This window comes from Symphalangus syndactylus, chromosome 10 (genome assembly GCF_028878055.3).
Source record: "Symphalangus syndactylus isolate Jambi chromosome 10, NHGRI_mSymSyn1-v2.1_pri, whole genome shotgun sequence".
In the NCBI taxonomy this organism is placed as follows: domain Eukaryota; kingdom Metazoa; phylum Chordata; class Mammalia; order Primates; family Hylobatidae; genus Symphalangus; species Symphalangus syndactylus.
The window spans coordinates 106551820-106579639 of record NC_072432.2 but is presented as its reverse complement, the minus strand read 5'-3'; the positions used below and the strand labels follow the sequence as shown (position 1 = coordinate 106579639).

Below are 27820 nucleotides of genomic sequence, written 5' to 3'. Positions count from 1 at the left end.
CTCCACTCTCCCATGATGCAGAGAATGTTACCCTTTCTTGAGGGCTCGTACAGGGAGCTGAGCTCTAAGAATGGCAGCTGCCAGTGAAGAGCCTTGGAAGACATCTCTGCAGCTGTGTAAAGAAAGCCCCTCCTTCAATAGCTGCAGGCTGGAAGGCCCTGGGAATATGCCTACAGCCAGGAATGGAGCACCCTCTCAGAGCCTTCCCTAAGGGGGCATGGGTAGAACAAATGGTCCCTGGGCCAGCCTACTCCTCCCTACCAATGCTCCTCCCATCCCCACTCCTCATCTCTTCATCTCTCCAAGATCCTGCTTCTGAGAAGGGCAGGGAACAAGCATCCTGACTTTCCTAGTGACTGAGGTAAGGGCTAGGGTCACCTGAGAAGGAGGAGGGAGAAAAAGAGGCACTACCAAGCTTGGGCTAGAAATTATGACTTTGTTCATTAGACCACTTGATTTTTTCCTCCTCAGTATCCAGATTATTTCCATTTTCCTTTTTCTTTTTTTGTTAAAATGTTTTAAATTCTATACACTATTTTAATCTCTCTCTTTGTTCTTTTTAAAATTGACATTTGGGAGTAGAAAATGTAGTCTAATTATAGTTTTCATTGCATTCCATGGTGTATATAATGAGGGTTATATTTCTATTGTCTTTTAATATATTGTGTTCTTGGCTTCTGTCATTCAAAAAAATAGTTATTTAATGTTTCTGAGCAATAGGATAGCTTTTAATTATTTTAGTATTATATACTTCCAAAGTCATTATATGTTAGGAGAAAGTCTTGTGGAAAAAATTTGACTTTTGTTTAACCAAGAATATTTTTAAATGGGTCCTATTATTTTTGTAAAATATCTCTGTATTCTTAAAAATAGTTTTATCTCTTATTTTTAAAACATTTTTTAACTTCTGTTAAATCACTTCCAATGAAATATGGAACAAAACTGTTTGATTTATTCTGCTGCTCAAATATATAATTTATCATTGCATTCTTTGCCTAACATATTTTTTATAATAGGTTACAAAGATTCTCTGCATCTAATTATTTCAGAGAGTCAAAGAAGCTATACTGTGATCCTTGTTTATCTTTAATCTGCTGCAAAGATAATTTGGCTCAAATTATTGCACATCTCTGGGTTTAGGTTTTTCTTATTTACAACATAGAGAGTTAAATAAAATAATATCCAAATTTCCTTTTGACAACAGCATTCTAGGAGAGCTTACAGTGAGGCTTACATTTACCAGCAGGCATATCTTCCCCCTTCCTTTCTGCTAGAAGGTAACCCTTTCAGCCAAGTTTCACCTGATAAAAGGAGGGAGGGAAAGCTCCAATAGATTCTAGGAATCAACTGCTGTCCTTAGAAGGAAAGAGTCCTTTCTTCTAACTCCTTAGACAAACACACTTACACACACACACACCCAACACATATATCATATACGATATGATGTCGGAATGTAAACTTTTCAGTAATCAGTCAAAACGTACCAATTAAGAAATGTGTATCCTAAGCAGCTGGCAAATATTCGATAAAAGGATTGTTTTCTTTACTCGAGGACAAAAATCAAAAGGCCACAAGCAGAGGGGACCTCAACAACCTATATCTCCCAAGCAATGCTGCTGATGAGGCTAAGCCATTGAAGGGATCAAATGGAACAATCACAGAGAAATGCCAGCCTCAGAAGGAATAAACAGAATCTTCAACTTCTACAGCTAGGCTGACAACACAGCATCTCAGCTGGATTTTATGCAAGTCATTTCCATAAAAGATTCAGACATAAGCCTAGAATTGGGGCTTCTCAGGCACCTGAAAATATCCCCCATGGATTGGGGATATTGAAACTGTATGATTTGAATTGGTTTCAGCTTATAACCATATATTTGCTATGAAAACATCCAAAAATACAGGTTAAATAAATGTATGTATCAGTGAGTAAGAAAATGGGAGACTTTTCCAGACTATATAATTGGACCATGTAAAAGACAAGATAACTTCTAAGATTCTTTCAATCCTGAGCTGTGCAATAAAAATAAAGCAAAAATTCACTAGCATGCCACGTATTACACCCTGGATTGAACTCAATCATACTAGACCACTTAACCTAGGAATTCCAAACCAAATTCTTGACTCCCAGGCTCTCTGAGATATCCAGCATGTCAGACCATTAGCCTCAGAAGCATGCTTTGGCTTACCCTAGATCTTACAAAAATTAAAGTTTGGAATTTCAACCACAGATCTAGGACTTATATTTCAACATTCTCTCTTCAACTTGGCTTTCCACTGTCGGCAGGTTTTTGCCTGCAACATAAAGTGACCAATCTACTGATCAAGAATGGGTCTGAGATAGACCAGATGGCTCCCCTGAGCCCATCACCAGCTGAAGAGAAATGGCATTTGGGGGAAACTGAAGAGGAGGTGGCAGTGTCCGGGAGTGAAGAAGTCAGAGGAACCCTGAGAGAGGAAAACAGGTTCCCCTGGAACTTTACCTTGAAAAACTGGGGTAACAAAAATAAAGACGACCGCACTTTTACTTACATCAATTCCTGGATTGAAATTTTCTCTCCTTTTTAAATATTAAAATCCTATTTGGAAACCTAGTTTACACTCCTTCTCTATAAGTCTTTCTCAAACCCACCCATCTCACAAATTGGTCCGTTCTCAGGAGTCAAAAGGCTTCTCCATTCATCTAGCAGTCATATTCACACTGTCTTGCATCATTTCACATTCCTGTTTGGTAACATCATGTAGCTATTACACTATTATCACCTTTTCACATGTGTGTACCTCAATTCTTAAATTTAATTTTAACCTTCCTCAGAGTGAAGTCCATCACTATTTTAGATTTTTTTCTCTAAGGCAGCAAATTGCATGCGGTAGGTGTTCAATATATGCTAGCCGATCACATGACTAAGGAAGGCAAGCAAAGAAGAAAGAAGGAGCTGGGGAAAGGTAATGCAGGACAAAAATGTCCCTCGGTAGCCAGAAGGTACACCTGTTGTGAAGGAAAAGGAATCAAAATTCCACACAAGCTAATAAGAAACAGTACCTAATAAACAACTGAAAATGTCTGTTGAATTGAAGAAAGGCGGTAAGGAAAGAGCAGATGGATATAAAGGAAGAAAAGACTAAAGGAAATGATAAAAGAGAAGAAAGTGGAGACGAAATGGGAGGAGTGAGAGAAGATGGAAGAAGGGAAGAAAGAGAAAGAGGAGGGAAGAATAGAAGAAAGGAAGGATGGAAAGGAAAATGGAAGGAAAGATTAAAAAGGAGTGGAAGAAAGGATGAAAAGAAGAGTAGGGAGAATGGAAGAAAAGAGGAAAAGAAGGAATAAAGGACAAGTCTTACCCTTGTATTTCTGGATCTTCCATTTTTATACTTGTTCCCTTTCTACTTCCAAAATAGCTCTTGGTGTCTTAGAGGGCACCCGGCACCTAGTTCCAGGCTCGCTGATGCACCTACATAAAGCCGTATGTGAACCACATTCACTGCTGATTTGGTGCTTCACTGGCCAGCAAACACCATCTCCTGCAAGTACAGCACCACTGATCCTGGGAAGTCAGCCCCAGAAAAGCTGCATTTCAAGGCTCAGGGTGTAGAACTCAAGGATATTTGGGCAAAACCCTGGGATGTCACTGGCTCTCCACCAGGAGTTACAGTGGGAGGCCTTCTCCTCTTATTAGTGACAAGGCATCACATGACATGCTCAGCCCACCGGCTACCTGGGAAGCCCATCAGGGAATCAGGGCTCAGAGGCTCCACGGGGTGGGGGCAGGGGAGAATCTTTGAGGATACTCATTGGCACACAGCCATGCCTCCCTCACTGCCAACTCCCTGAGGCGCTGCTTCACTCCTCCTCCACCCACCCCTGAAGACCCAGATGCTCAACTCAGAGTGTGCCCCCAGAAAACACAGGAAGGTTGGATGCCCAAATCTTGGCAAATGTACAACTCTTTGTGGCAATCCTAAAAAAAGAGCCTACCAAGACGTCCCCATTTGCTCCCTTTTCCCTCTAACAGAAATGCCACAGTGTTTGTTAATGTATATATTTTTAAAAAAGAATTTTGCCACATAGAAGACATCTATTGCTGAGACCAAGAAGGAGTTCTTGATGGGAAAAGAAGGTGTATGCTTTAGGGATGTCCATAAACCCCCAAAATCAGATGCACACAATTATGTGGGTTTGATTTTTCAGGTTAGAGAGTCCATAGTTTTTAGCAGATTCTCCAAGGGAACTGTGGCATGAACAATATTTTAAAACTACTATCCTGTACTCCTGAGGAGAAGCAAAGCAAGTTGTCAGGGGTTTGCTAATCAGGAAAAGAGTGATTGATTGATTAATTTGCCAACTGAGTTTCATGAAAATGCATTTTCTAGAATTAACCTATTTTGCTAAAATAACAACTGAATTTTGAACTAGGGACTTTCTTCCCCTAGCACCCCTCATCTTTATGTCTGTCTGTCTGTGTCCACCAGCTCTACAGCCTGTGTCTGCTAGGAAAGACCATTTAAACTTGTAACACTTCATGAAGCACATTTCCACCACCATCACAACTCTCTAAATTAAAGCAAACCAGTTCCAAATGGGCAAGCCTTGGAAATGCTTTCATATCTGCCTATCCAAACTCATGCTACGGAAATAAAATGGGCAGCTTTAGAGGAGATTATGGCTTTAATATACCACATAATTGTCATGAAATTGAAAATATCACTGAAAGAATAACCAGGGATATACATGAAATATTTAAGCACGCCCTAATATAGCACTGCTGGGACCTGAAGAGTGATTCGATTGCTACAGAATAAAATGAAGCTTAGAAAAATTAGGGCGATGCACTTGAGTAACCACCAAAACGTGAAATAATGGGAAACTCTGCTTTATCAAGAAATTTTTAAAAAGCTGTTTGCAGACTCTGCAGCTGTTAATCACTCTTCGCATATGGCATGGCTGTCACCTTTATGAATCATGTTTTATCTTGAAAAGATTTTCCTTTATTACCTTTCCATTTGCACATTCCTAAGGAGTTGTGAAGCAAACAAAAAAAAAAAAAAAAGGAAAAGCTCTGAAGTTCTCAAAGCCAGGAACAATATTTACAAACAAAACAAGCAACAAAGTGTGTTAAAGTTTTAAATTGTGTCCAATTTTGTGAGACCGAATATTAGCATCTTCACTTCCGAGCTACAGAAACAGTCTCATTTCTTATTAAAAAAAGACTTCTACACTATGACTTTACCTTGATTGCACATGAAATCTAAGCCCACCTTGGTCAGTAGGAGAAATAGTCATATACCTATTGTTTTAGATTAAAGTTTAAATAAATTTGATTCAAATTAATAGGTACAGTATTGCATAAATCTGTGACAAAATGCATCTGAAAAATAAATTTGATGAATGATGATATATGTTATTGAGACATATAAAGATATACAGGAATAGGAAAGGTTTACAATCATATACTTATAGTTTGTCCATTTACTTTTAAAAACAGAATAATAAAGGCAACTAATAAAAAACTCAGCATTCAGGAAAATTCACCATAATGCTCTCCCTTGACCAAATGATGCCACTTTATTGAAATGTAATATTAGCCAAATTGATGCTTTTGATTTGCAGATCAAAAAGCAATCCTTCTGCTTTTTGTTTTTGAATAATGGTTCTCAAAAGTTCTAATAAGAATTAGAACAGTCAGAAACAAAAAGTCTAAAAAGGAACAAAGGCTGCCCTTCAGCCAAGAGGACCAGACAGTCTATTTATGCAACATTCCTGTGTCTATCTGTCTGTCCGTGCCCACTAGCCCTACAGCCTGTGTCTGCTGGGAAAGGCCATTTAAACTTGCGACACTTCATTAAGTACATTCTCACCACCATCATGGCTCTCTAAATTAAAGCCAAACCAATTCCAAATTGGAACTTAAAGGTACAAGAGTCAGAACGTGGCAAAAACTGCATCGTGCCAGTGTCAGTCTCATCCTGTTCCTCTTATCCTTCTCTTCCCAAATGGAAAAAAGTGGCCTGTGTCCTGCACATGGGAGACAAGAGCTTGTGAAGGGCTTTCCCCCTCCTCAGCCCCAGGTTGTTCACTGCCTGCCTGCTCTCAGCCGTCCCATCCTGCCATAGAGAGTAAGTCACTTACCACAGATGGGAGGTAGGCAGGGCTGCTCCGTCTGAATCCCAGCACTCCGAAGGCTGGAGTGCCTGAGAGGAAAACTCTGGGTGCAGCCTGGGATTCTGATGTGGAGGCTGAGGCTGGGGCTCTGCTCACACCTCAGCAGAGACAGCGTGCCTCCCTCTAAAATGTCTAAATTAATAAATGATAACCCCATGGTCAAATCTGTGGAGCTGAGCTGAGAGAAACCCCGGCTGTCTTCTCAGGAAAGGGGGACTGTGGGAACTCCAGTTCCTGAAGGGTGGCATAGTATATGCTTTGAATTGGGAGTCAGCTACCTTAATCATATCATAGAGCATGAACATTTCTTTCAGGATCACGTGTTTTACATTTTTTTTCCCTGGGGGATGGAAGGAGGACAATAAGAGCTAAGTGATCACCATCATCTCTGCCCCTCCAAGTAATTCCTCCATAGCTCTCCAACTCCCTAAAGAGTAATTTTGGAGACCAGTGGAAGTGTGATTTTCACCTATGATTTTGGTACATGAGTGAAGGCACTCACAGCAGGTCATTGCAGGATGCTGTTAACCCTAGCCTCGCACATCTGGAACATGCCCAAAATTGCACCCGCACATAAGGAAATCTCAAATGTTGCTGAACACAAACAATAAACAGTATGTTCTTCAACCCCACTTCCATAAGCCAACTCAGACCAAGCACGAAGCATAACTTTGATGCTCTCAACTCTTAAATCCCCTTGTTTCTCTCCAGGTAAGATTCTTGATAGCACTGTGACAGCAGATGGTTATGCTTTTTGTACCTGCCTAATAATTCTGGCTGATGCTAAACGAATCTGACTGATGGTGATTCAAGAGACTGTGGCTGTCACATTGGCACACTGGGATGCAGAGAATCAAAAGTGTTTACGTTTGCCTCATTACCTCCCTTGCTAATATTATGTAGAATGGTCGTGCAAGAAGGATCCTTAGAGATTAAATAAAATACTTTGATTTTATAAATAGGTAAATGGAACCCACACCATAAGTCATTCATCTAGAAATATCATTCATGCCACAAGTACCTACTGTGTGCAAGATCCTCACAATGCACAGCAACAAAGTTCTACTACTTAGCTATTTGGCCCATAGTTCATATTTCAGAATAATAGTCCCTTGGATTTTTTGATGCCCATATATGTTTCCTATGTAGGTTCCTGGAGATGGCCAAATAAAAATATGCTGCAAATGCAGGGGCTGTCTAACTTTTTCTATCAGGAATCAGATAGTAGGCGGTGCACATCATGTGGTCGCTGTTTTAACTATTCAGCTCTGACATTATAGGGTGAAAGAAGCTATGTACAATAACAGGTATGACAGTATTTCTACAAAACTTCATTTATGAAAAAAGTGTGCATACTGGAATTGACACATGTGCTACAGATTGCTGATCCCTACTCTACTGGATCTCATTTGACAATGACCTTTTTTGGGCTGCAGACTTCAAGTTTGCCTTAATCAGATCTTATTTTACCTCAAACCTCCCCATTCATAGAAGTTAAAAATGTATGTATAAAGGAAAGATATCACAGAACAAGGAGCTTAGGAAGTAAGCTTTGTAACCAGCTATTGGAAGTATTCATAAAACACAGGAAGGGAATCGGAATCACAAATAGAACTGTTTCTGACCATCCAGGCAAAGTGGAATAGAAGTTTCCATCTAAGTAACCAAGAACCAGGCCTCCCAAATTGGATATTATATCTTCTCCCCAGCATAGGGAAGATGATGTTCCCATGGGATTAGGCAGGTCCCTATTATTCCACTCCATAGAAAATAACTGTCAACCATTTCTGCTGAAGACAGCAAGTCTATTTCCAGGCTGCTTAGCTTGGCTGGCAAGTCAAATACAGGGCAGACATGGACATGTAGGATCAGAAGGCAGGTCTGGTCTTCCCTGAGCCCATTCCCTGGGCAGGGGTAGCTGAGTAAGGAACAAGGAGACCCACCTATCTTCCATTTGTGCCTGCTTTAGAGAAAAGGAGTTCTTAAAAGCAGCCCTAGCAATCTGTGAAACCAACAGGGTTCATCATTCAGAGTGAGAATATGCATTGTTCCCATGGAATCCTTGAGTCAAAATTTGAGAATTCTTGACAAGTAACTCACAACTTTATAAAGAATAAGAAACTCAGGTAAAAGAGTTCCCAGGAGGTGGCCCCTCATGGGACAGCACAGATTCCTGCTTGATGTGACATAAAAAAACAGGTACAACTTGCCAGTACAATCACTGATGCTTTGCTTGGACCTTCCTGCAAGTGCTTCTCTCCAGAAATGTATTTCCTGTACACAAAGATGCTATACAAAAAAAAAAAAAAAAAATCCATGCTGCCTGAGGTCAGCTGGCAGAGATGCTTCACAGTGAGTTTCAGCTTCTACTAAAATGACAAATGATCATCTGCACTTTTTTGACTTGTTTGGTGGTGAGTTGTGCCTGATGTCAAACATCTGGATAAAAATTTTAAAAGTTGTTCAGCAAACCAGTGATCTAGATGTTTGGTGTCAAAAAGATCAAACATTCAGATAACTATCTGATTCCCTGTTTTCTAACTTCTTATCCAAGGATCTGCTACATCCATATAATCACAGTAACCTTATTGCAGCAACCCCCGTCATTCGCTTGTTTCCATAAAAATAAAAGGAAATCCGAGTTCATTGATCACCGATTGAGAACCACATCGAGTTATGTCAGCTCCGATTCAGTTGAATTTACTCAGTTAAACTTAATGATGCTATAAAGCATTCAGAGTCAGCCAGAGCATCAAAGTGTCTGAACAACCACAGACCATTACACACCAAGATAAAATATCTATAGAACATCTCATTGCCATCAGATAACAAATTAAAATGAGGGGAAAGGGCAGTATTTCAGTCGTTAACCTATAATTCAGCTGTCAACATTATATAAAAGCCTCAAGCACTCTAGTCCAATCATTCATCTTTTTTCTCTTGCTTTAACGAGGCAGCAGAAGTGATCCCTCAGCCTGCTTTCTGGGGCTTCCCTTGCAGTGCCATGTACCCAGAGAAACTCGAACACAATGCTGCTCACAAACTTTCATGAGCCGTTATCTTCGCCTTCAGCTACATCCTTCAAGGGATAATAAAGCCACTGCATCTTAGTTTGGTCCGTGATTGATACTTTAATTGTTGCTTTTTAAAATAAATAAAGATTTAAATATTTCAAAAGGCAATTCCAAAGCAGATCAGCCTTTTATTTAACAAGTCACCATCACAAGACATACAGGCTAAGGCTTAAAAGAAGCCCTCGGGTTTAAAAAAAATGTTTAGGAGGAGATGAGAAGTTTCTCGTCTTTGATGGCTACAAAAATCATCAAAACAAATGCAGGTTCAGAGTCTAGAAAAGACGTTACTATTTGCAGCATGGGTCTGGTACAGCAGTTCTTAAAGGGTAAACTGCTTTGTTTTAATTTCTAATATAGTAAATATTGATAGATTTAATACACATGGAAAAAAGCTCTTTGGGGTCTTCAGTAATTTTTTTTTTTTTTTTTTTTTTTTTTTGAGACACAGCCTTGCTCTGTTGCCCAGGCTGGAGTGCTGCAGCGTGATCTCAGCTCACTGCAACCTCTGCCTCCTACCTTCAAGAGATTCTCCTGCCTCAGCCACCCGAGTAGCTGGAATCACAGGCACACACCACCACACTGGGCTAATTTTTGTATTTTTAGTAGAGATGGGGTTTCACCATGTTGGCCAGGCTGGTCTCGAACTCCTGACCTCAAGTGATCTGCCCACCTTGACCTCCCAAAGTGTTGGGATTACAGGTGTGAGCCATTGCGCCCAGCCCTGGGGTCTTCAATAATTATTAAGAGTGTAAAGCACCCTGTGGATCAAAAGTTTGAGCACCTATGTTTTAGTGGAAGGACTATACATTTTGGAGCAAAATGGTTTTTAAGGGTTTTATTTGTCTCCCCTGTCTCCCATTTGCTGTGTAATCACAGCCAATTTATTTGGCCACTCTGGTCTTCCATTTTTTGAACGTCAGGCTAATCACCCTTATAATTATTTGCTCAAGCATGTCTTCCTTGCTGAAATATAATATCCAGAAGGTCAGGATTATGTCTGTTTTGTTCATCCCACATTACCAAAGCCTAGCACAGCACATTACATGATACATGATAGGGTCTCAATAAATAATCATAAATTGATTGACAGGGTGGCTGTGAGTCTTAAATAGAATAATGTGTATAAAGTGCCCCATAAGGTACCTGGCAGATGGCAAATGTCATAGGTGCTCAGTCAATGCCAGATCCCTTTCTTTACCACTAATGCTGTTCTCAGTGGTACCACACAGGAGAGATAATTCATGGCTTGTCTATATAAAGTAAATATTTAAAGCATTGGTTCCCAAAGTGTGGTGTCCAAACTAGTAGCATTAGTATCACCTTTAGAAGTTGTTAGAAATCAAATTATTTTACTCCTACCCTAGACCCACTGAATTAGAAATTCCACAGGAAGGGCCCATCACTTTGGGTTTTAACAAGCCCTCCAGGAGATTCTGATTCATCCTCAAGTTTGAGAACCATGCCTTGAAGATAGCATTTTATGCCAGTAACATTTTAGACTTTCGTAACAGAGAGATACCCAACACGTTGTCTAATGCTGGCAGCCTAAGATCCTTTCAGGACAAGAGCAGGGGAAACAAAGTCAAATACAGTAAATTTCTGCTGCTGGTCTTGTAGGGTGGAATGATTGATTTTGTATTCTGGTTGTGTTCCTGGGGCCAGTACTAAACATACCTTTCATTTGAAATAAAGCTGGAACCATTAGAAGCAGAGGAAGTTTTATCTAAGAGAAACTCCAGCATAACCCTTGAGTCACCTTTTGTGGCTGGGCATAAAATTTGTGAGTAGGAACAGAGAGAGAGGAGGGGAGGAAAGAGAGAAGAAGGGTAAATGATTCAGTAGCTATGAAAAGCATACATTTTGTTGCTGATATCTACCATACCTTCTAAACACACTTCTAATTTTCACAATTCCCCTGCAACACAGCAAACCACTACCATTAGGGTAATTAATTACTAATAAGCCTTTAGTTTGTGAGAGATGCCACCAGCAAATAAAGGTTGCAATTTGAGTAATTTCCAAGTGACAGCAAGCTTCACAACCATCCTATAACATAGACACAATCATTATTCTCATTTTGTATCTATGAAAACTGAGCTTCAACAGGTTAAGCAGAGCTGAAATTCAAACCTGGGAATTCCTGACTTAAAATTTATGCCGTTCACCAATAAACAATCTTACCTACCTACATACAACACACAAAATAGTCTTGCAAATATAATGGAGCACATTTGAGGTGAGGACTATGATTTAAAGTCAATGCATAAAGTACAACACACACATAGTCAAAATAATCCTTGAAAAGATATCATAAATTTTTCATGAAGTACAATACATGTTGTATTATAGATACAACTATGTGCAATAGTAATATGTCTATATAACTTCATATATTAATTTGGATTATATGATAAAGAGTCAATAATCAAAATATAATAAGAATATTTTTAATAAATGAGAGCAGGTGTAGAGTAGCTTTTGAGTAAGTTAAAAGCATGCTTTGCCTGGATGCAGGATATTTGTTAACGGAATGGAGATGCACCCAGAGTGACAGAGGGAGTATCCTATGTGCCAAAAAAGCTCTAGGTTCTCTGGAGTCATATCAAGAAGTGTGATATACAACTGCTACTTGGAAAAGCTTGCAACATGCTACAGACATGGTCATATCTATGAATAACCATGTTACAAGGCACACAATGCGGGGGCTGGAGCATAGCCAGGCCATGAGAGGGTATGGTAAAGAGAATTAACTTCAACTTGGAGAATCCAAGCCCAAGAAACAAAGATCATATGAAGCATGGACTGGATAAATGTGCCCTGGTCTGAATTGGAATAGGAATACCCTAAATTTGGTTCCTCTTCCTCCCAGTTGCCAGTGCTTTGACAACTGACCAAATTATTTATAAAACAGTACTAATAATATCTAACCCACAGAATATATACTTCTAGTGACTGCATATGTATTTATATTTATATGATTAAATAATTTTATTTTTCTGCAAGATAAATGCATATTATCTGAAATAAATTAACATTACTTTTTAAAAGAAGTACTATATCCCACTTTAAATCTTCTCAAGATGGATGGAGAGCAAGGTTGGGAAAGTAGGAAAAAAACATTGAGTGCATACATACAGTGAGTCAAGGCCTCTCTTCTGCCTTATAGCCTTATATATATGGTTTAATTTCCATTTTTACAAATGAGGAAATAAGGCAGACAGGTTTAGTAATTTCCCCAAAGCAAAACAGCTATTAAGTGCCAGAGCCAGCATTCAAACTAAGTATACTTACTTTTAAAGCTTAAGCCCTTATAACAAAACTTAACAAATATTTGTCTTTATCAAACTTCATTGCAACCCAGTGATTTCTTGGCAAATTTCCTGATATGAGTGAGGAAGAAAGAAACAGCTTATTTCATTCAGTCAACCAAAAGTTTCTGGGCAACTACTAGGTACCTAGCACTGTTTGGGGTTCAGTTGTGAGCAAGACAGAGAGAGTTCTGATCCCCTGAAGCATGAAGTTTAGAGGAGAGGGGAGTGTGGAATGGCATGGGCCAGAGAAGAACCCAGGACCAGGAGTGAAGAAGCCTTTATTCTCACTGCTGTAACTAGGCCACCAACAAGCTTGAGCAAGTCACTTCACCTTGCTGAGTCTCTTTTTTCTTATCTGGAAAATGGGAGGGGTGTGCATAATTTTATGGGATTGCCAAGTTCTCACATTCTCTTGTTCCATAAGAGGCATTTATTTTCCCATCTTTTTAAAATTAAATCAGGTTAGGAGCTATCATGAGTGTTATTAGTTGCCAAAAAATCAACTGTTTCCACTCTTTTCCTCTTATCATGGCTTTTCTCCAATATGATTCACAACCAGCCAAGTCACAGGACGTAAAGGGCACCAAGCAAAAGAAATCTGACCATGGCTTCTCAGGAGCTCTACAGTCTACCTGGCCAGATAACGTTAACACACATGATCACAGGTGTCCATCCCTGGTTTCACATTAGCACAATGTCAGGTGCAAAACTCCTTGACTTTTCCATTTTGACACTGAAACTTATATCTCTGAGTTAACTGTTGAATCAACTGCTCCAAAGATAACAAAGACATCACCTCAGTCATCTTGCAACGCTAGTGACTGCTAACATATTAAAAGCCTTCTTTGTCTTTAATGATAATGATAAAGCATTGTTTTTGGCCATTCTATTGCCCTTATTATTTTTCATTTTTATGGATATTTGTATGAAATATACCTTTCAATATTTTTAAAACAGAGTTCTTATTTAGATTGTTTCAGACCCATCACTTAATGGTAAAGGTTCTTGGTTATATTTTTATTACACTTCCTTCCAAATCATTTTCTGTTTAAATGAATTAAGTCAATGATTCAGGCATTTATTTCATGATATTGATGAAATTACTACGTACAGGGCATGGTGCAAGTTGATTAGATTTGAGAATCTCTATTAGCACTGTTAAGAATACATATAAACCAAAGTGCCTGCTGAATGAGATGCCACCCCCTCCACTTCTCCCTCAAAATTACCTTCTGTTCACCTGTTTCCTTGAAATACAGGGAGAGGAAAAACACCTTAGTATAACAGGACTTGTAAAGGACCACTTCCCAGGTCCTTTGAGATAAACCAAACGTCTCCTTTATCTCTTACCTAGCATCATTTGTTAATCTTTCTCCTCACACTTAACAGCACAATTTCAATGTTTCTTTTCACCAGTCTGCCTGCGCCTCAAGTTTTTATGTTTATCCCCAGTGCCTAGCACAGCTTTTGACATAAATGCTGTGACCAATTATTATTCAACAGGTAGATGAATGAGACCCTTCTGCTGATGGGGAAGGGGTAAGAGATGGGGGAAGGGATAAGAGATGGAAGAAGAGGCCCATTTAAAAATAAAATGGTGATAGCAAATAACAATCACAGTGAACCTGTGTTAAGCTCCTATTGTGTGCCAAGCATTGTATATATTATTGCTAACCTTTAACAAAAAGGAAAAATGACGAAAGTAATTTTATTTTCTCTTCTTATAGATCTGCACTGTTTCAATAGGGTAGCCACTACCCACATAGGAGCATTAAGCACTTAAGATGGGGCAAATCTGAATTAAAATGTGCTGTAAGTATAAAAATACATGCTAGATTTCAAAGATTTAGTACTAGAAAAAAAGAATGTAAAATATCTCAATAATCTCTATATCGATTACATAATGATTTTTTAAATTTTTTGTTAAGTAAAAGATATTATTAATTTTTCTTTTTCTTTTTTTTTTTTTTTTAAGAAAAGGGTGAAGTTTGGGGAGAATTCCCAAGAGAATGGGCACAGGAAGTAGCATTTATCTACCCACTAAAATGCCAGACACTTTTAAACACCTCATATTTACAACGATTACTAGCCCCATTTTCCAGATCCTAATACTCAGGTTAATTGATTCACCCAAATGCCTGGATCTTGAAAACTCTAGCCCAAATTTAAACAAGGTGTTTCCGGATTCAGAATTCTTCTGGTAACAGGCCCAAGCGTAAGGAAACAAAGGGCGATCAGACCCCAAAAAGGCCTGTCACGAGTTTTGAGAGCAGTCAGACTGTCCAGCCACGGAGCAACATAACCAGGCACTGGAAGACACCACCAGATGCTCAGGGCAAAATCTTTTGTCCCCTCTCCGCAGCGAGGCAATCCAGGCTGGAGAGTCAGATGCACCTGGGAAAACCAATACCCCCAGGGCATATCTTGAGGTTGGGTCAAACTCCATTCCTTATCCTAGAAGCCCCGCTTATGGGTCCCGGAGGTGGACTCTGCTGGTGCTCCGGCGCCCTCTAGCGGTTGTCCATTCCAACGCCAGCTCACTCTAGTCCGTCCTTCTAGACTCACCAGCTCCTAGGGCTTGCCCTGCAGTGGACCCCTGCCAGCCTGATTTTGCTCCTCCTCTACCTCAAGGTGCAATGAATTGCCCTACAGAGGTTTTGGATATCTTGGATAAGAAAGAGGCCTTCTGGTCAATAAACCTTAAACCTGAGCTTTCTAGGGTTAATCCGAAATACTGTATTTTCCCCCTGACATTTCCAAGGAGAAATTTCTCTAGTTTCCCAAGTAATAAGAAAAACAAAGTTAGAAATACTGTGTTCTGAGCCAAAGTTGTAAAAGCAACATTTAAGAAAGTTTGTTCTTTTTGAATGAAGCTTTAATTTAAAACAGAATAAAGGATTCCCCTGTGTGTTCCTGGAACTGTAAACACTCATAAACTCTCTGTTTACTTTATTGACTCAATTGTGACATTTAAAATAGCTAAGTCTATGCATGAGCAATTTTTTACAGAACACGCACATTAACAGAGATGGCTGCAGACAATGACTTTGTACAAATTCAATCACATTTATCGGGTAAATATTGCACTGGCTCCAAGAGACAGCAATGTAATAAGTCCCAAGCCTACTCCTCCTAACACTCTAATGGAGGTTGGAGACACCCCCGCAATCATCCCTAACTCATACTTAATAAAGATCAGCAGTGCACATGGTGCCAGAGATTGGCGCCACCGCTGTAATTATCTCCAGGGAACCTGAGCTTCTTTATGAGGGGGAGTAATCAGAAGGGTTGTTGAATGAGTCTCCTGATTTTGAGAAGTCACTTATTTGAGCTTTAGTTTCCACCTTTGTCAAATTAAATTGCTAGAGTCAATAGATGATCCCCAAGCTCTCTTCCAGTTCTGAGAGTCATAGACCATGCACATTAAGAGAGATGGCTGCAGACAATGACTTTGTACAAATTCAATCACATTTATTGGGTAAATATTGCACTGTTGAAAGTTGCTGATCACAGTTTAGAGATGAGTCCATCACAGATCAGCTTAAATGGGCTCCCCTTCTAGCCCTACGACTAAAATAATAGGACTGGAATAAACTTTCTCAAAGAAGGCATCCTTATCACTTCCTTATTTTTGAGACTTGCCTTCCAACCCTCAATATTTACTGAGCTAAAAGCTGATGGTTTTCAAGAGGGTTTCCAAAGAATACAGCAGATAAATAAAGGATTTCCCAGGATATACTGATTTAGGAGAAAATATATCCAATATATCACATATATTTAGTAGTTCATATAGCAAACAGAAAGCTACCACATAACTGCAACTTCTAGTACAGAAAAAAAAAACCTGAAAGTATATGTAGGCACTACTATGTTTTTATTATGCAGTCACAAGTTTAGGAGATATGCACTGTTTGAGTTTAACACTAATTGAGGCCTTACTACAGACTGTTTATTTCAAATAACATAGAAAAGATAATGCTTCTTACCTGACCCATTTATTGTGCTTGATTTTTGGATTTACCATCAACCATCACATAAATACTTTATCCAAAAAATGGATGTGTAACCCCAACCTAAATTATTATCGTAACGTGCTTCCCTCAAAAGAAAATATTATAAGATTTTGGGGATATCTTAAAAAGAATTAAAATCAGTAAGCTATTCTTTGCCATCCACATTCAATCAAGAGAAAGGCAACTGTATTATTACATGTTGAAAGATCAGCTTTAATGCACCAAAGAATGGTCTTGAACTGTGACTTTTTATTTTGAATGCATTTAAATTTTTCTATTTTGATATTTTGTAAATCTAGTGTACTGGCTACTGTTGCCAAGGAAATATGACTTTGGGTTACTGCATGGATCTGCAGGGTTTTTTTTCTTTTAAAATATTAACAAGACAAAAATGGAAAGATCAAATATGGAACACAAATTTAGCCCTTTCTCTCTTCAAAGTGCATGGAATACAGATCTTCTTATGCACCACTGATTAAAAAATACAAAGATGCATGAAGTGATTTTTCACAACTAGTGTAGAGACTTTTACCCAATTAGCCAAGTCGATATCATCAGAGTACCTGTCTCATTCTTTGTTCTGGATTCAGACCACTCTGAAAATGTGTGGCATTGATTACACACAACATTGACTGCTCATCTTCAGTAAGTTCATCTCTAAATGAAAAGATCCTTTCTTTATGTGGATAAAGGTAATATAATGGTCTAGGGTGTTACAGTTCAAAGAATTTTCAAAGTGAAGTCAGAAGAACGCATAGTGCAAACCTTATAAATGTGTTCAGTATTAATTCCAAAAGATTCAAATACATATGAGAATAAAGATTCCACCATTAACCCATTTCTTTTGGTCTGTGATTGTTTCTTATAATCAGTATAACCCCAAGGTTTTAAGTCATAACAATGGGCTCAAATAATCTAATTATTTAAAAGAATCAAAGCTTTTTCCTATTTTTTTGGAATATTACATAAAACTTCTCTATAAACAGATAACATCTTCCTACTAACTGAAATGAGGTATTTTTAATTAGAAATACACAAGCAGATTAAGATATACTTTAGAACAAACACCTTTTAATTAAAACCTCTAAAACCAGAGTCCCCTTAAGACAAACCAATAATTCACCAAAATGTCATGTTGCTACTGGAGACTTGGAGATAAACAGGAAGTCTTTTAATTTCTCTTTACACTTAAGAAACAACTCAGAGCAACTACTTTCAAAGAAATATTTAGAAATTCTAGTAAAGCAACTGTCTCACACTGGGAACTCACTATACCCCATCTGTGCCTTCTCCCAGTCAAATATGCTGGGCCTGTGTCCGGGAGAATAAAAATAAGGCTGACCACTCACAGGAAAGGCATAAGTTTGACGGCCATGGGAGTTTTTACTTGTTAACACATAAGTAGAGGTTTGGTTCAATTATAGGCAATCTCTTCTCACACAATCATACAAAACTGCCCAGGATTAAACATCTACTATTGCTATAGACCAATATATCCTTTTCTGTAATGTTAATGGAAAAATCACCTCATTCTGATGTGCTTTGAGTTTGATCCTCTAAAACCGTAAGAATCATCCCATGAGAGATAATTAAGAAAATGTTGGCCTTTATTAGTATGCACTATTAACACAGGTTTTCTGACTGCATTTTCCAACCCTCCATTTTATGCACCTCTCTACATGTGAGAACCTTTGACTAACTCTGGGTCCTGACCTGCCAGAGTGACTTTGTCAGTCTCTCTTTAAAAATGGGCAGGCAAATAAAATGAGTTCAGCCTAGAAGCAGCAGCTCGGTAAGGGAAATGAAAATATCAGAAGTTATCTAATCACAGCCATAGCCATGCTGAGCTTCATCTTATCTTTTGGTTAATAAAAAGAAATGGGACCTTCCTAAACTTGAAGGGCATCAAATTAAGTTTTTGCTTGCCTCTGGCTTTTTGGGGGATATGCTATGTGGTTTAACCAGTGTATACTAACTACAAAAATTGGCATGGATTCCAAACACCTGTGTCATAGGAAAGTGGGTGTTTTTTTGTTTTGTTATAAAGCAGAAAATAAAACACAAAGGCCTTTGAGAATAGGGATTGTTAAGGGAATAGAAGAGTAGGGAGAAAAGAATACTTTATTTGAAGTTAAGGTAATTGTGTATGCGTGTGTGTGTGTGTGTGTGCGCGCGCGCGCGCACGAGCAGGGTTTAGTTTCATTTAAAGAGAACACATTAAAGTATCTTGGACAGCTCAAAAGTGCTGTTCAGGAAACAAAACCAAGTGAGCCAAGAAAAACCAGAACAGTGCTTTTAAAATCCCTGGCAAAACAGCAAGAGGATGAAGAGTTGGGTTTGCACAGTTTTGAACACAGGGTGTAAAGGTGCTGAGGCATCTTTTCCCACAAGTCACTGAAATCCTGTGTGTGTGTGTGTGTGTGTGTGTGTGTGTGTGTGTGTGTGTAGAGGGAGAGGTTCTCAGATGTCTCTCTTGCAAAGCTTCCCAGAGCACTCTCCCTTCCCTAGCCCCCTCCCGCCTCACTCTGCTCACCTTTCCCCCCTCCACTTCCCAACCACCCACATCAAGCCCTTCATGAGTTTGCGCCCCTTAGATCATCTCTGCCGCCTGTGATTTTCCCTGGAGCCTGGCAGGTTCTGGGGCTGAAAGGCAATCCGCCAAGGCGCCCTGGGGTGCCCCGGGGGCGCGTTCAGATTTGGAATATAGAATGAGAAATAGGGCCTTAAAGCCCACCTACTCCAAGATGAAGGAGGAGCATTTTTCATCAGGGTTTAGCCTGCTCCTCACCGGATGGTAATCAGCACTCACTTGACTTGGCGTGGACCACCTCCTAATTATCTCCACTGGATTCAGCCCTAACAGTTCTCATGTGTGTGTGATACCACGCGGGGTCGTGATCTCCTTACTCAGCTGTGGCTTGGTTTCAGTGGTCCCTCCAGTCCCGTCCCCCTTCCCCCGTCCCCCGTCCCCCGTCCCCCGTCCCCCGTCCCCCTTTCCTTCTGGTTACTTTATTCCATAGAGGAAGAAGCGCTGAAGGACTGGGTTGAATCAAAGCACTTGCAAGCCTATTCATTAGTTTTTAACACTGAGAAGAGGCAACTAAAATATTATTAGAACCTCATTGTAAGAAGTGTGGAGGAGGAGGTTGAGAGGCTGAATCCAACCGCAGCCAGGTCAAGCCATTGGAATGGACTACAATGTCCCACAGCTTTCTCACTCTCAGAGAGGAAGCTGCAACTTCAGCCAGAACTCCCTTCCCCTCCCCTTCCCCGATTTTGAAAACCGTACCGCTTCTTCCGCCTTCGGGACTTCCCTGACCTATCCCTCACCCGTGCCCTGCTGTCCCCTCCCCTCCGCGGTCTTTCTCCCCAACTCCATTCGCCCCACCCCACCTGGGGGAGTTGGGTGGATGTCAGAAGGCGAGAGGTAGGGGATGGAAGTCCCTTCAGATTAAAGACCTTGCTTGCTGCTGCTGTTTAAAACAACAGCAATGACAAACGAGCAAATGTGAGCGAGAACCAGTGCATCTCAAAAGTTGGTCTTGCTACGCAGCAGCCCCAACAGACTTTGCAATCACAGCGCCCCAGGAACACAGGAATGAAGAGTTGGCATTTACTTACCTGGGTGTGCCAATCTCGAACAGTGGAGAGAGAATTCAGCCCGGGACGAGGTCTGTCCCGCCCCCAGTATGCAAAATCCGGCTTTGAAGTGGAGGTGGTTGGTGTGGTAGTTATGTACTGATGTAAGGGGCGTCGCACCTCCTTCCCCTCTCGTCCTCCGAGGTCAGTTTAGCAACAGCAGCTGGGAAAGGTGCTGAGAGCAGAGTTTGGTCTCTCCGGAAACCCTGACTCCATTCTCGGTGATGGGGGCGGGGAAAGAGGGTGAAAATGTTGGAGATGGCAGGTCGGCTCTCAGTTAACTCAGAGAGTAAAGAGGAGGCTACTGAGAAAAGAGGGAGGGAGTGGAGTGGAGTGGATCGAGGGAGGAAGGAAAGGAGGATGGCAGAAAGAGAAGGGGAAGAGCGGGTGGCGGGGAGATGGCAGCTTCTCACAGAGAGATTTCCACCTTCTGACGAAACCCATGCACCCAGCAACCCGGCAAGAGACTAGTTCCGAAACCTCCGCGCGAGCGCCCCCTGGGGGTTGCTGACGGAGACGAGCATTGCCCCGGGAACCCGAGCTCAGGCCCCGCCCAGGCCTTGGCGGCGGCGCTCTCCGTGGTCCTGCCGCGCCCACAGTCTGGGCTTTCTGCTCAGCTTTGTCGCTCAACTGGGCTCCTGGGGACACTTGATTTAGATCTCCAAGTGCCTGGTCTCCATCCATCTCCACTCTAGGGTGGAGCGGTCGTATCGCGGCGGGGGTGTGGGGGGAATGGGAGTTACACTTTTTTGGCACTCACCAAAGAAAACTTCTTAGATGGGTGCTTAACTGTCACCAAAAATGGTAAAGGTGTTGCTCATCTCTGTATCCTTCGTGTCTACAAAACTGTCTGGCGTATGGCAGGAGCCTGGAAATTATTTTTAGTAAGTAATGCATGAGTAAATTAATGGACAAAGAGTATTTTCCCCATCTCATGATGCGTTTCTGAATACATCTACCTCACAAATAAGATAAAGAAATACTTAGGGAGTACCTATGCTTAAAGATAGATATAAATATGCTGTCTTATGTAAGGGGCGACCACTTCCACATGTTATAAAGCACTTTAGAGAGAAAGTATGGCCTTCCTATTTCAAACTTATTCAAATTCAGACAAATGAACTTATTCAAATATAGGGCATTGTTTCTGATTATGTCTGCTACCATAGACAAACTAGACAACTAAATTCTCTCTGCACATTGGCATTGTCAGACTCACAAATTGGACTTTGGAATTAATGAAGTAAAGTGAATGACGGTCTCTTTCTGATATTGGGATGGTATAGAGTGTGTTACATCTAACATGGAGGGGAGATGGAAGGCCTTCCTCCTCACCCTATTAAGGGGCTATCTAACAAAGCCTTTCCAACCTGAAGGTTGGAGGGGATGTCAGCCAAAATCTTTTCACTAACCATGAAGTTCTCAATTTCAAAGTCCAGAAAAGGAGAAACAATAGGGTAAGGAGGAGGACCCCCTCTTAATTGTTCTATAGAAGTAGACAGAAATATCTTTGATAAACAAAGGGACAACCTTCTGACAGAATACAAATAACATTTTTCTTCCTTCAGTCACCTCTAAAGCCTTTCCGAAATAGGATAACACTAAACATGGACCCTGGAAAGGACCTCAGGGAGCTTCTCTGTACACTGAAACTACCACAGAAATCCTTGGATTTGCTTTGATTGCAAAAACTTGGGTCACATGGCTATGCATAAGTCAATCATTGTGACCTTTGGATATGGAATTACACTAATGGGCCAGGACTTCCACAATGTCTGGGAGCATGTGATGTCTTCTATAGCACTCCCGGAGCCAGGATGGAGCCCCACCTGATCATACATATTGCGAGTGAGACACAGGGACAATTCTCCAAGGGATATTCAAGGTCCTCCTCCCAGGAAAGGGGAGATGGATGCTAAGCAGGCAAAACGAGTGTATGATTACTAAATATGAAAATGTTAAGTCCAAAAACATTACTTCCAGGTTTTGTTAAGAGGTAGCCTCAGAGATAAACTCAAAATTTGAGTTGGATTGAACTTGCAAAGATGAAGGAAGAAGAAGGAAAAGTCATTGTGCATTTCCTTGCATGTTAATTGTATCCTCTTAAATTTAATTTCTATGAAGGCAAGTGATATGTCTGTTTTGTTGTCTTGTTCATGATTATAACCCCAATGCCTACAAAGGTGTCTATCACCTAGTAGGTAGTGAACAAACATTTATAAAATTAAAAATAATGTAAATACCTTAGGGACCATTCAACATAAACTTCTTATATTACAGGTGAGAGAAAAGGAATTAAGATGTGCTGAGCATGTACTATTTCCAGGCAATCTGTTAGGCACTCTACTTATCATCCCATTTAATTTTTACAACAAGCTGCCCAAGAAAGTTTTACTATATCTACAAAAATAAATCCGGGGTGTGGGCGGTTGAAATGACCAGACCAGGGAACACAGTTAATGGGAGGATAGGGGTTGTTCATTGAAGCAGTCTCTAAAGGGACAGCTAAGAATAAGTGAACACATGGACCATAGAGAAGAAGTTATAGAGTCAACGCTCATAGGGAAAAAGAAAAACAACACAGTTATCTTTGGCCCTACACGTTAAAAGCATAGATACACAAACTAAACACAATGCCACAACTTGTGACAAACATGGTTTCCTTTGCCAGCAGGCTTCAGCTCCCTAATTAGAAACAAACAGTTGCCTGCATGCCAGTGCGCAGAAAACATGTGCAGCTTTATGCCAGAAACTTGGAATTTTTTCTCAAGGCATGACACCGAAGGTAAATTCAAAGAAGCTTTTTACAGGGCACATAAAGCAGAATTTACTCCCACCTCTTATATGAAATCAACAGCTCATCTGTACAAATGAAGATTTGTAACCAGCTAATAATCTATGTTTTCAATCACTGCCCAGACAGCAAGTTGCCCGCCAGCCACAGTCCCCTCAACAATTGTAACATAAAAATCCCCTTGTCTCTATCACTCACCTCCTCCCAGCTCTCCTTTTAATGGATTCTGAGCTGCTGGGTTCTACAGCCATGGTCAAATTTATCTAAAGCCAAGCCACAAAGTCACTGTGGCCCTGGTGTTCCCAAGTTGCAAAAGAAGCTTCAGCTCTGGGTAGATTCACTCGCCCGGTCTCTGTTTGATAAGACAAGAGGAGGCATCCGCTCAGTGTCTTATGCCAATATGAAAGGCATCTCACCCAGCAGTGTGACAAGCAAAATGCTGGAATGAAGCCAGGGTACAAAAGGGAAGAAATGTGGATTCTTACCAGTGCAGTTGATACCATTTTTTAAGGGAAGCAGATGATGAAGGGGAAAAACAGGCAGAGAGTCAGTGCCCTGCATCAAAAACTTTGGATCCTTCCCTGAATGAGTCAGGGTGAGCGTTCTGTTTTGAAATTGAATTTCTGTTTCCTTTTATTTTCTTTCTTTTTTTTTTTTTTTTTTTGTGAGAACTACTCAACGAAACTGTTGCAAATAACGAGATATATTTTTGAGGCTGTGGATCATATAAGAACCTTGAATCTCACCCCAGGGCTATTTATAGCTCAAAAATTTGTTCTTCTTTTTTATTTCAACTGATTTTTGAGAACTGACTGATATGTCTTCCTCTGGTGTTTCTGTATATGCCTGAGGTGTGATGTATTACTGGAAAGCAGAAAGGAACACTCTAAGAAAGCACTTTTTCTAAGATGCTAAGAGCCAAGGGAAAATGAACATACATGTTCCAAGCTGATGCAGGAATTAAATATTCCACTCTCTGTCATTCTTTTTTATGAGAACCCTATACCACCTGTGGTGCCTCTAACACTGGGTAACAACCTGTGCTACAAAAGGGCAGTTTATACTTCTGTCTACCAATAGGTGGCATCAAAATCTCTCTAGCTTTTCTTTACTGTATTTTAAAAACCATAGGCAGAGGGCATTTTCTTTCTGAGATTTTACATTTTATCATGAGTGATGTTATAAAGGCCACTAAATAGCTCTATATAATTTCAGAGCAGATTTTCCTATTACTCTATTAATGAGGTCCCTCCGTCATCCCTCTGAGCCTCAGTTTTCTCATTGTAAAAAGAAAGTATTTGAATTGAACTCCAGCTCCAGGATTCTGCTTTTTAGCTACATAATATCTTCCCAAACACACCATTTTTCATGCCTATGATAAACCCATTAGCACTCCATTCCTCTGGGCTTAAGGAATATTAGCAAGCAAATATCCCTTGGTTGCAGAGGCTGTTATTTGCCCAGCCTATATTCGTTTTTGTTTGTTTTTCCTTACTAAGAAAAACATAATTTTGTGGAGGGTAGCAACGTGCTTAGCTCCAAACCTTCACTTTCCAGCTTTTCTTGAAGATGGGGTAGTGATGTGATTAAGATCTAGCCCTGCACTATTTATTATGGTAGCCACTAGACACATGTATCTATTTAAATTTAAATTTATTAAAATTAAGTAGAATTAAAAGTTCATTTTGTAAGTTCCACAAGTGACATATTAAATGCTAAACAGTCATAAGTGGCTAGTAGCTAACGTCTTGGATAGTTAAGATATAGAATATTTCTATCATTGCAGAAAGTTTTGTTATATAGCACTGATCTAGCCATTGAGATAAGATGTCAGTAGAAGTTATAGGGCAGTTTCTGTGAGAGTTTTCAAAGAGAAGGAGATACTGAATCAGCTGGGATGTATCTTTATCTCTTTACCTCTTCCTTTCTTTCTACCTGAAGGTTACAGTAAGTCAGCCATTATGTGACTATGAAGCAGCAAGCATTTGCCAAGGCAGGTTAAGTAGAAAGATAAAAGGAAACTGGGTCTTTGATATCATAAAGGCAACAACATTATTGTCAGCTGTATTATGAGAAAAATAAAATCCTCCATTGATTCAAGCCACTGTTTTCAGCTTTTTATTATGAGTAGCTAAATATCATTTCTAACTGATATACCATCAGAAACTTATCTGGACAACTTTCTATTAATGACTGAAAAGGCATGTGTCTTTCCAGTTTCCTTTACTTTGGTTAGAGTTGAGGACTAGACTCTGGATATAAGAAACAAAACAATGTGTACACCATGAAGTGATAAGTATTAATCATTCATTTCAATATGTCCAATGGACCAAAAAAGGGGCAGATGTGTATTAATGATTCCCAAAATAAATATCTCCTATTTTAAAATTTGGCTAAAGAGTAGCTTTGCATTTTCCTGGAAAAGAGGTTGGTGGGGAAAAAAGATAATATTTGAACCTGTACTATATGCTAGAAACTTGACTGAATGATTTGACATTATCCTATTTAATGTTCATGACAACCCAATAACGTAACCATTCATATCTCCCTTTTTTGCAGATAACAAACTGAGGCTCAGAGAAATCAAACATGTTGTCAAAATCTACATCGTTGAAGAGATGGATTTCAAATCCAGGTCAGGTTGGCCCTTGCCACGACTTCATAATGAAATTCCATGGGTGAGTGTTACCAGTTTCTGGTCCATCCTTGCTTATTTCAAGGGTTTCATCATCCCATCCACGGTATCACTTTTTTTGTTACAGGGTTTACTCTTTTCTACCATGGAAAAGACTAATGATATTTTTCTTCTTCATAAGCTTGGAAATATTCTCAATCACCATAAAATTCAGCCTTCCTCTGGTAACTTTGGAGACCCTCAGAGCTTTTCTTATTTCCAGAGACAGGCGGTTTGGATGAGAATTATTCTCTATTTTCACACAAACTGGCCAGATGACATCTTTACTGGTATCTGAAATAGAAGCAGAAAACAACTCGGAGGACACAAAATGTGAAGGCTGGAGAAATAGCTTTGAATTCAAACTGAAATTAAATAGTTTCCTTCGTTGAAACTCACAGAGGAAAACAAGCTACCTAAAAAACTTATTAAGACTTTTAGTCGAATTCATGAGATAATTCTAAGATAATAAAAAAGTCATGTAAAGAAAACCTATAGAATTCAAAGAGAAAATGAGAGGAAAACAGTATCATTGCAGATCTTGAAATCACATTCTGTAAAAATCAGAAATGACCATGCAGAAAACACAGAGCAGTCACACAGGGCAAAGTAAGTGATGTTTATGGTGACCTGAATTGTTAAGAGGAAGTTCAAATATATTCTGAGTTACTGATTAAGAAATCAAAAAATATGTTTTATAAATACTCTTTCCAAAAGATGATTAAATTATTTAGAAATCAACCTATCACTAAGATCAGCCTAGATTCAAGGGGAGGAAACATAGACCCACCCCTTGGTGAGAGGAATATCAAATGATTTTCAGATGTTTTAAAGCCACCATACCCTCAGTCCTAAAAATGCTCAATCCTTTCCAGCTACCTATTTCTAATGCCCTCAGTATATTAAAAGTACATGAGATGTATATGAAATAAAGATGTTCTAGGCAAATGTATAACTCTTAATAGCAGTTTGGAGATTAAGCCCAAGTTTCTGTCTGGTCTCTTTCACTAGTCAACTGAGTCCCAAGTTCTCCTTGTGCCCCTTCAGTGCAAGTGCAGATTCCTACAACACCCTTTGTCATAGATCCCCACCCTACATTGGCTATCTCAAGAGTATCAGTCTATCAGTAAGAAGAAAACAAGAGTCTTTCTCCAGAAGGCTTTAGAGCATAAGACACCCTCAATTCCATTTGGTCTTCTTCCCCTTGAACGTCACCAGGGGCAGGGTGCACTCTCGTCCCCACCTACAGTGGCAGAGGGAAACCTAAACAATCTACAGTTATCATGCTTTTTCCTAATTGTTATCTATCTTAGTTTATTTGTGTTGCTTTAACAAAATGCCATAGGCTAGGTAATTTATAAACAATAGAAATTTATTTCTCACGGTTCTGGAGGCTGGGAAGTCCAAGATCAAGGCATCAGCAGTTTTAGTATTTGGTGAGGGCCTGGTCTCTTTGCTTCCAAGATAGCACCTTGTTACTGCATTCTCCAGAGGGAATGAACACAGTGTCCTCACATGGTAGAAAAGAAGGAAGGGCAAAAAGGGCCAAACTCGGTGCAAAACCCCTTTCATAAAAGCTTTAATCCCAGCCTTCATGACCTAATCATCTGCTAAATGCCCCACATCTGATGCTATTACACTGGGGATTAAATTAAATTTTAGAGGACACATTCAAACCATAACAATATCTAACATCTAGCACATTACACAGCAGTACCTTGTGAAAAGACATAGTCTTTTTCCTCATTGGGTTTATGTTTAATTAGGGGACAAGAAATAAACAACTTCGACCCCACATGGCTATGGCAAAAATGAGGTAACCCATGAGGAAATAAAGAGGAAGAAAACCTATATGTGATCAGAAGAGTCAGGGTACACCTCAAAAAGTAGACAATGCAGAAACTAAGACCTGTGGAAATTAACCAGGCAGGTTAGAGAAAAAAGCTCTCCAGCCAAGGAAGCAGCATAGACAAAGGCTCCAAGTCAAGCGCAGACCAGGCATAATCAAAAAACCTCAAGTAATTAAATAATTCACTATATCTGGGGCATAAAGACAGAAGGAAAAGGAGCAAGAACTGAGGCAAACAAGCAGGCAGGGGCATAAATACAAAGGACCTTGTAAGATTGACTTGAGATTTTACTGTATTCCATGAAA

At 39.9% G+C, this 27820-nt stretch overlaps 1 protein-coding gene across 2 annotated transcripts in view; it reads right to left on the bottom strand.

The window, feature by feature from the left end:
• Positions 1 to 20655, bottom strand: part of CPNE4 (copine 4) — a 519044-nt gene extending 498389 nt beyond the window's left edge. The window contains exon 1 of one of the 2 annotated variants that reach the window (XM_055295431.2): positions 20180 to 20655. Coding sequence is in view for 1 of the 2 variants with exons in the window: in XM_055295430.2 (XP_055151405.1) it covers positions 3343 to 3365 (23 nt within the window). In the remaining variant the exon portion in view is untranslated. Of the gene's footprint in view, positions 1 to 3342; positions 3607 to 20179 lie in introns of those variants that run through there. The other variant, XM_055295430.2, reaches the window with a different exon arrangement.
• Between the last annotated feature and the right edge of the window lie 7165 nt (positions 20656 to 27820).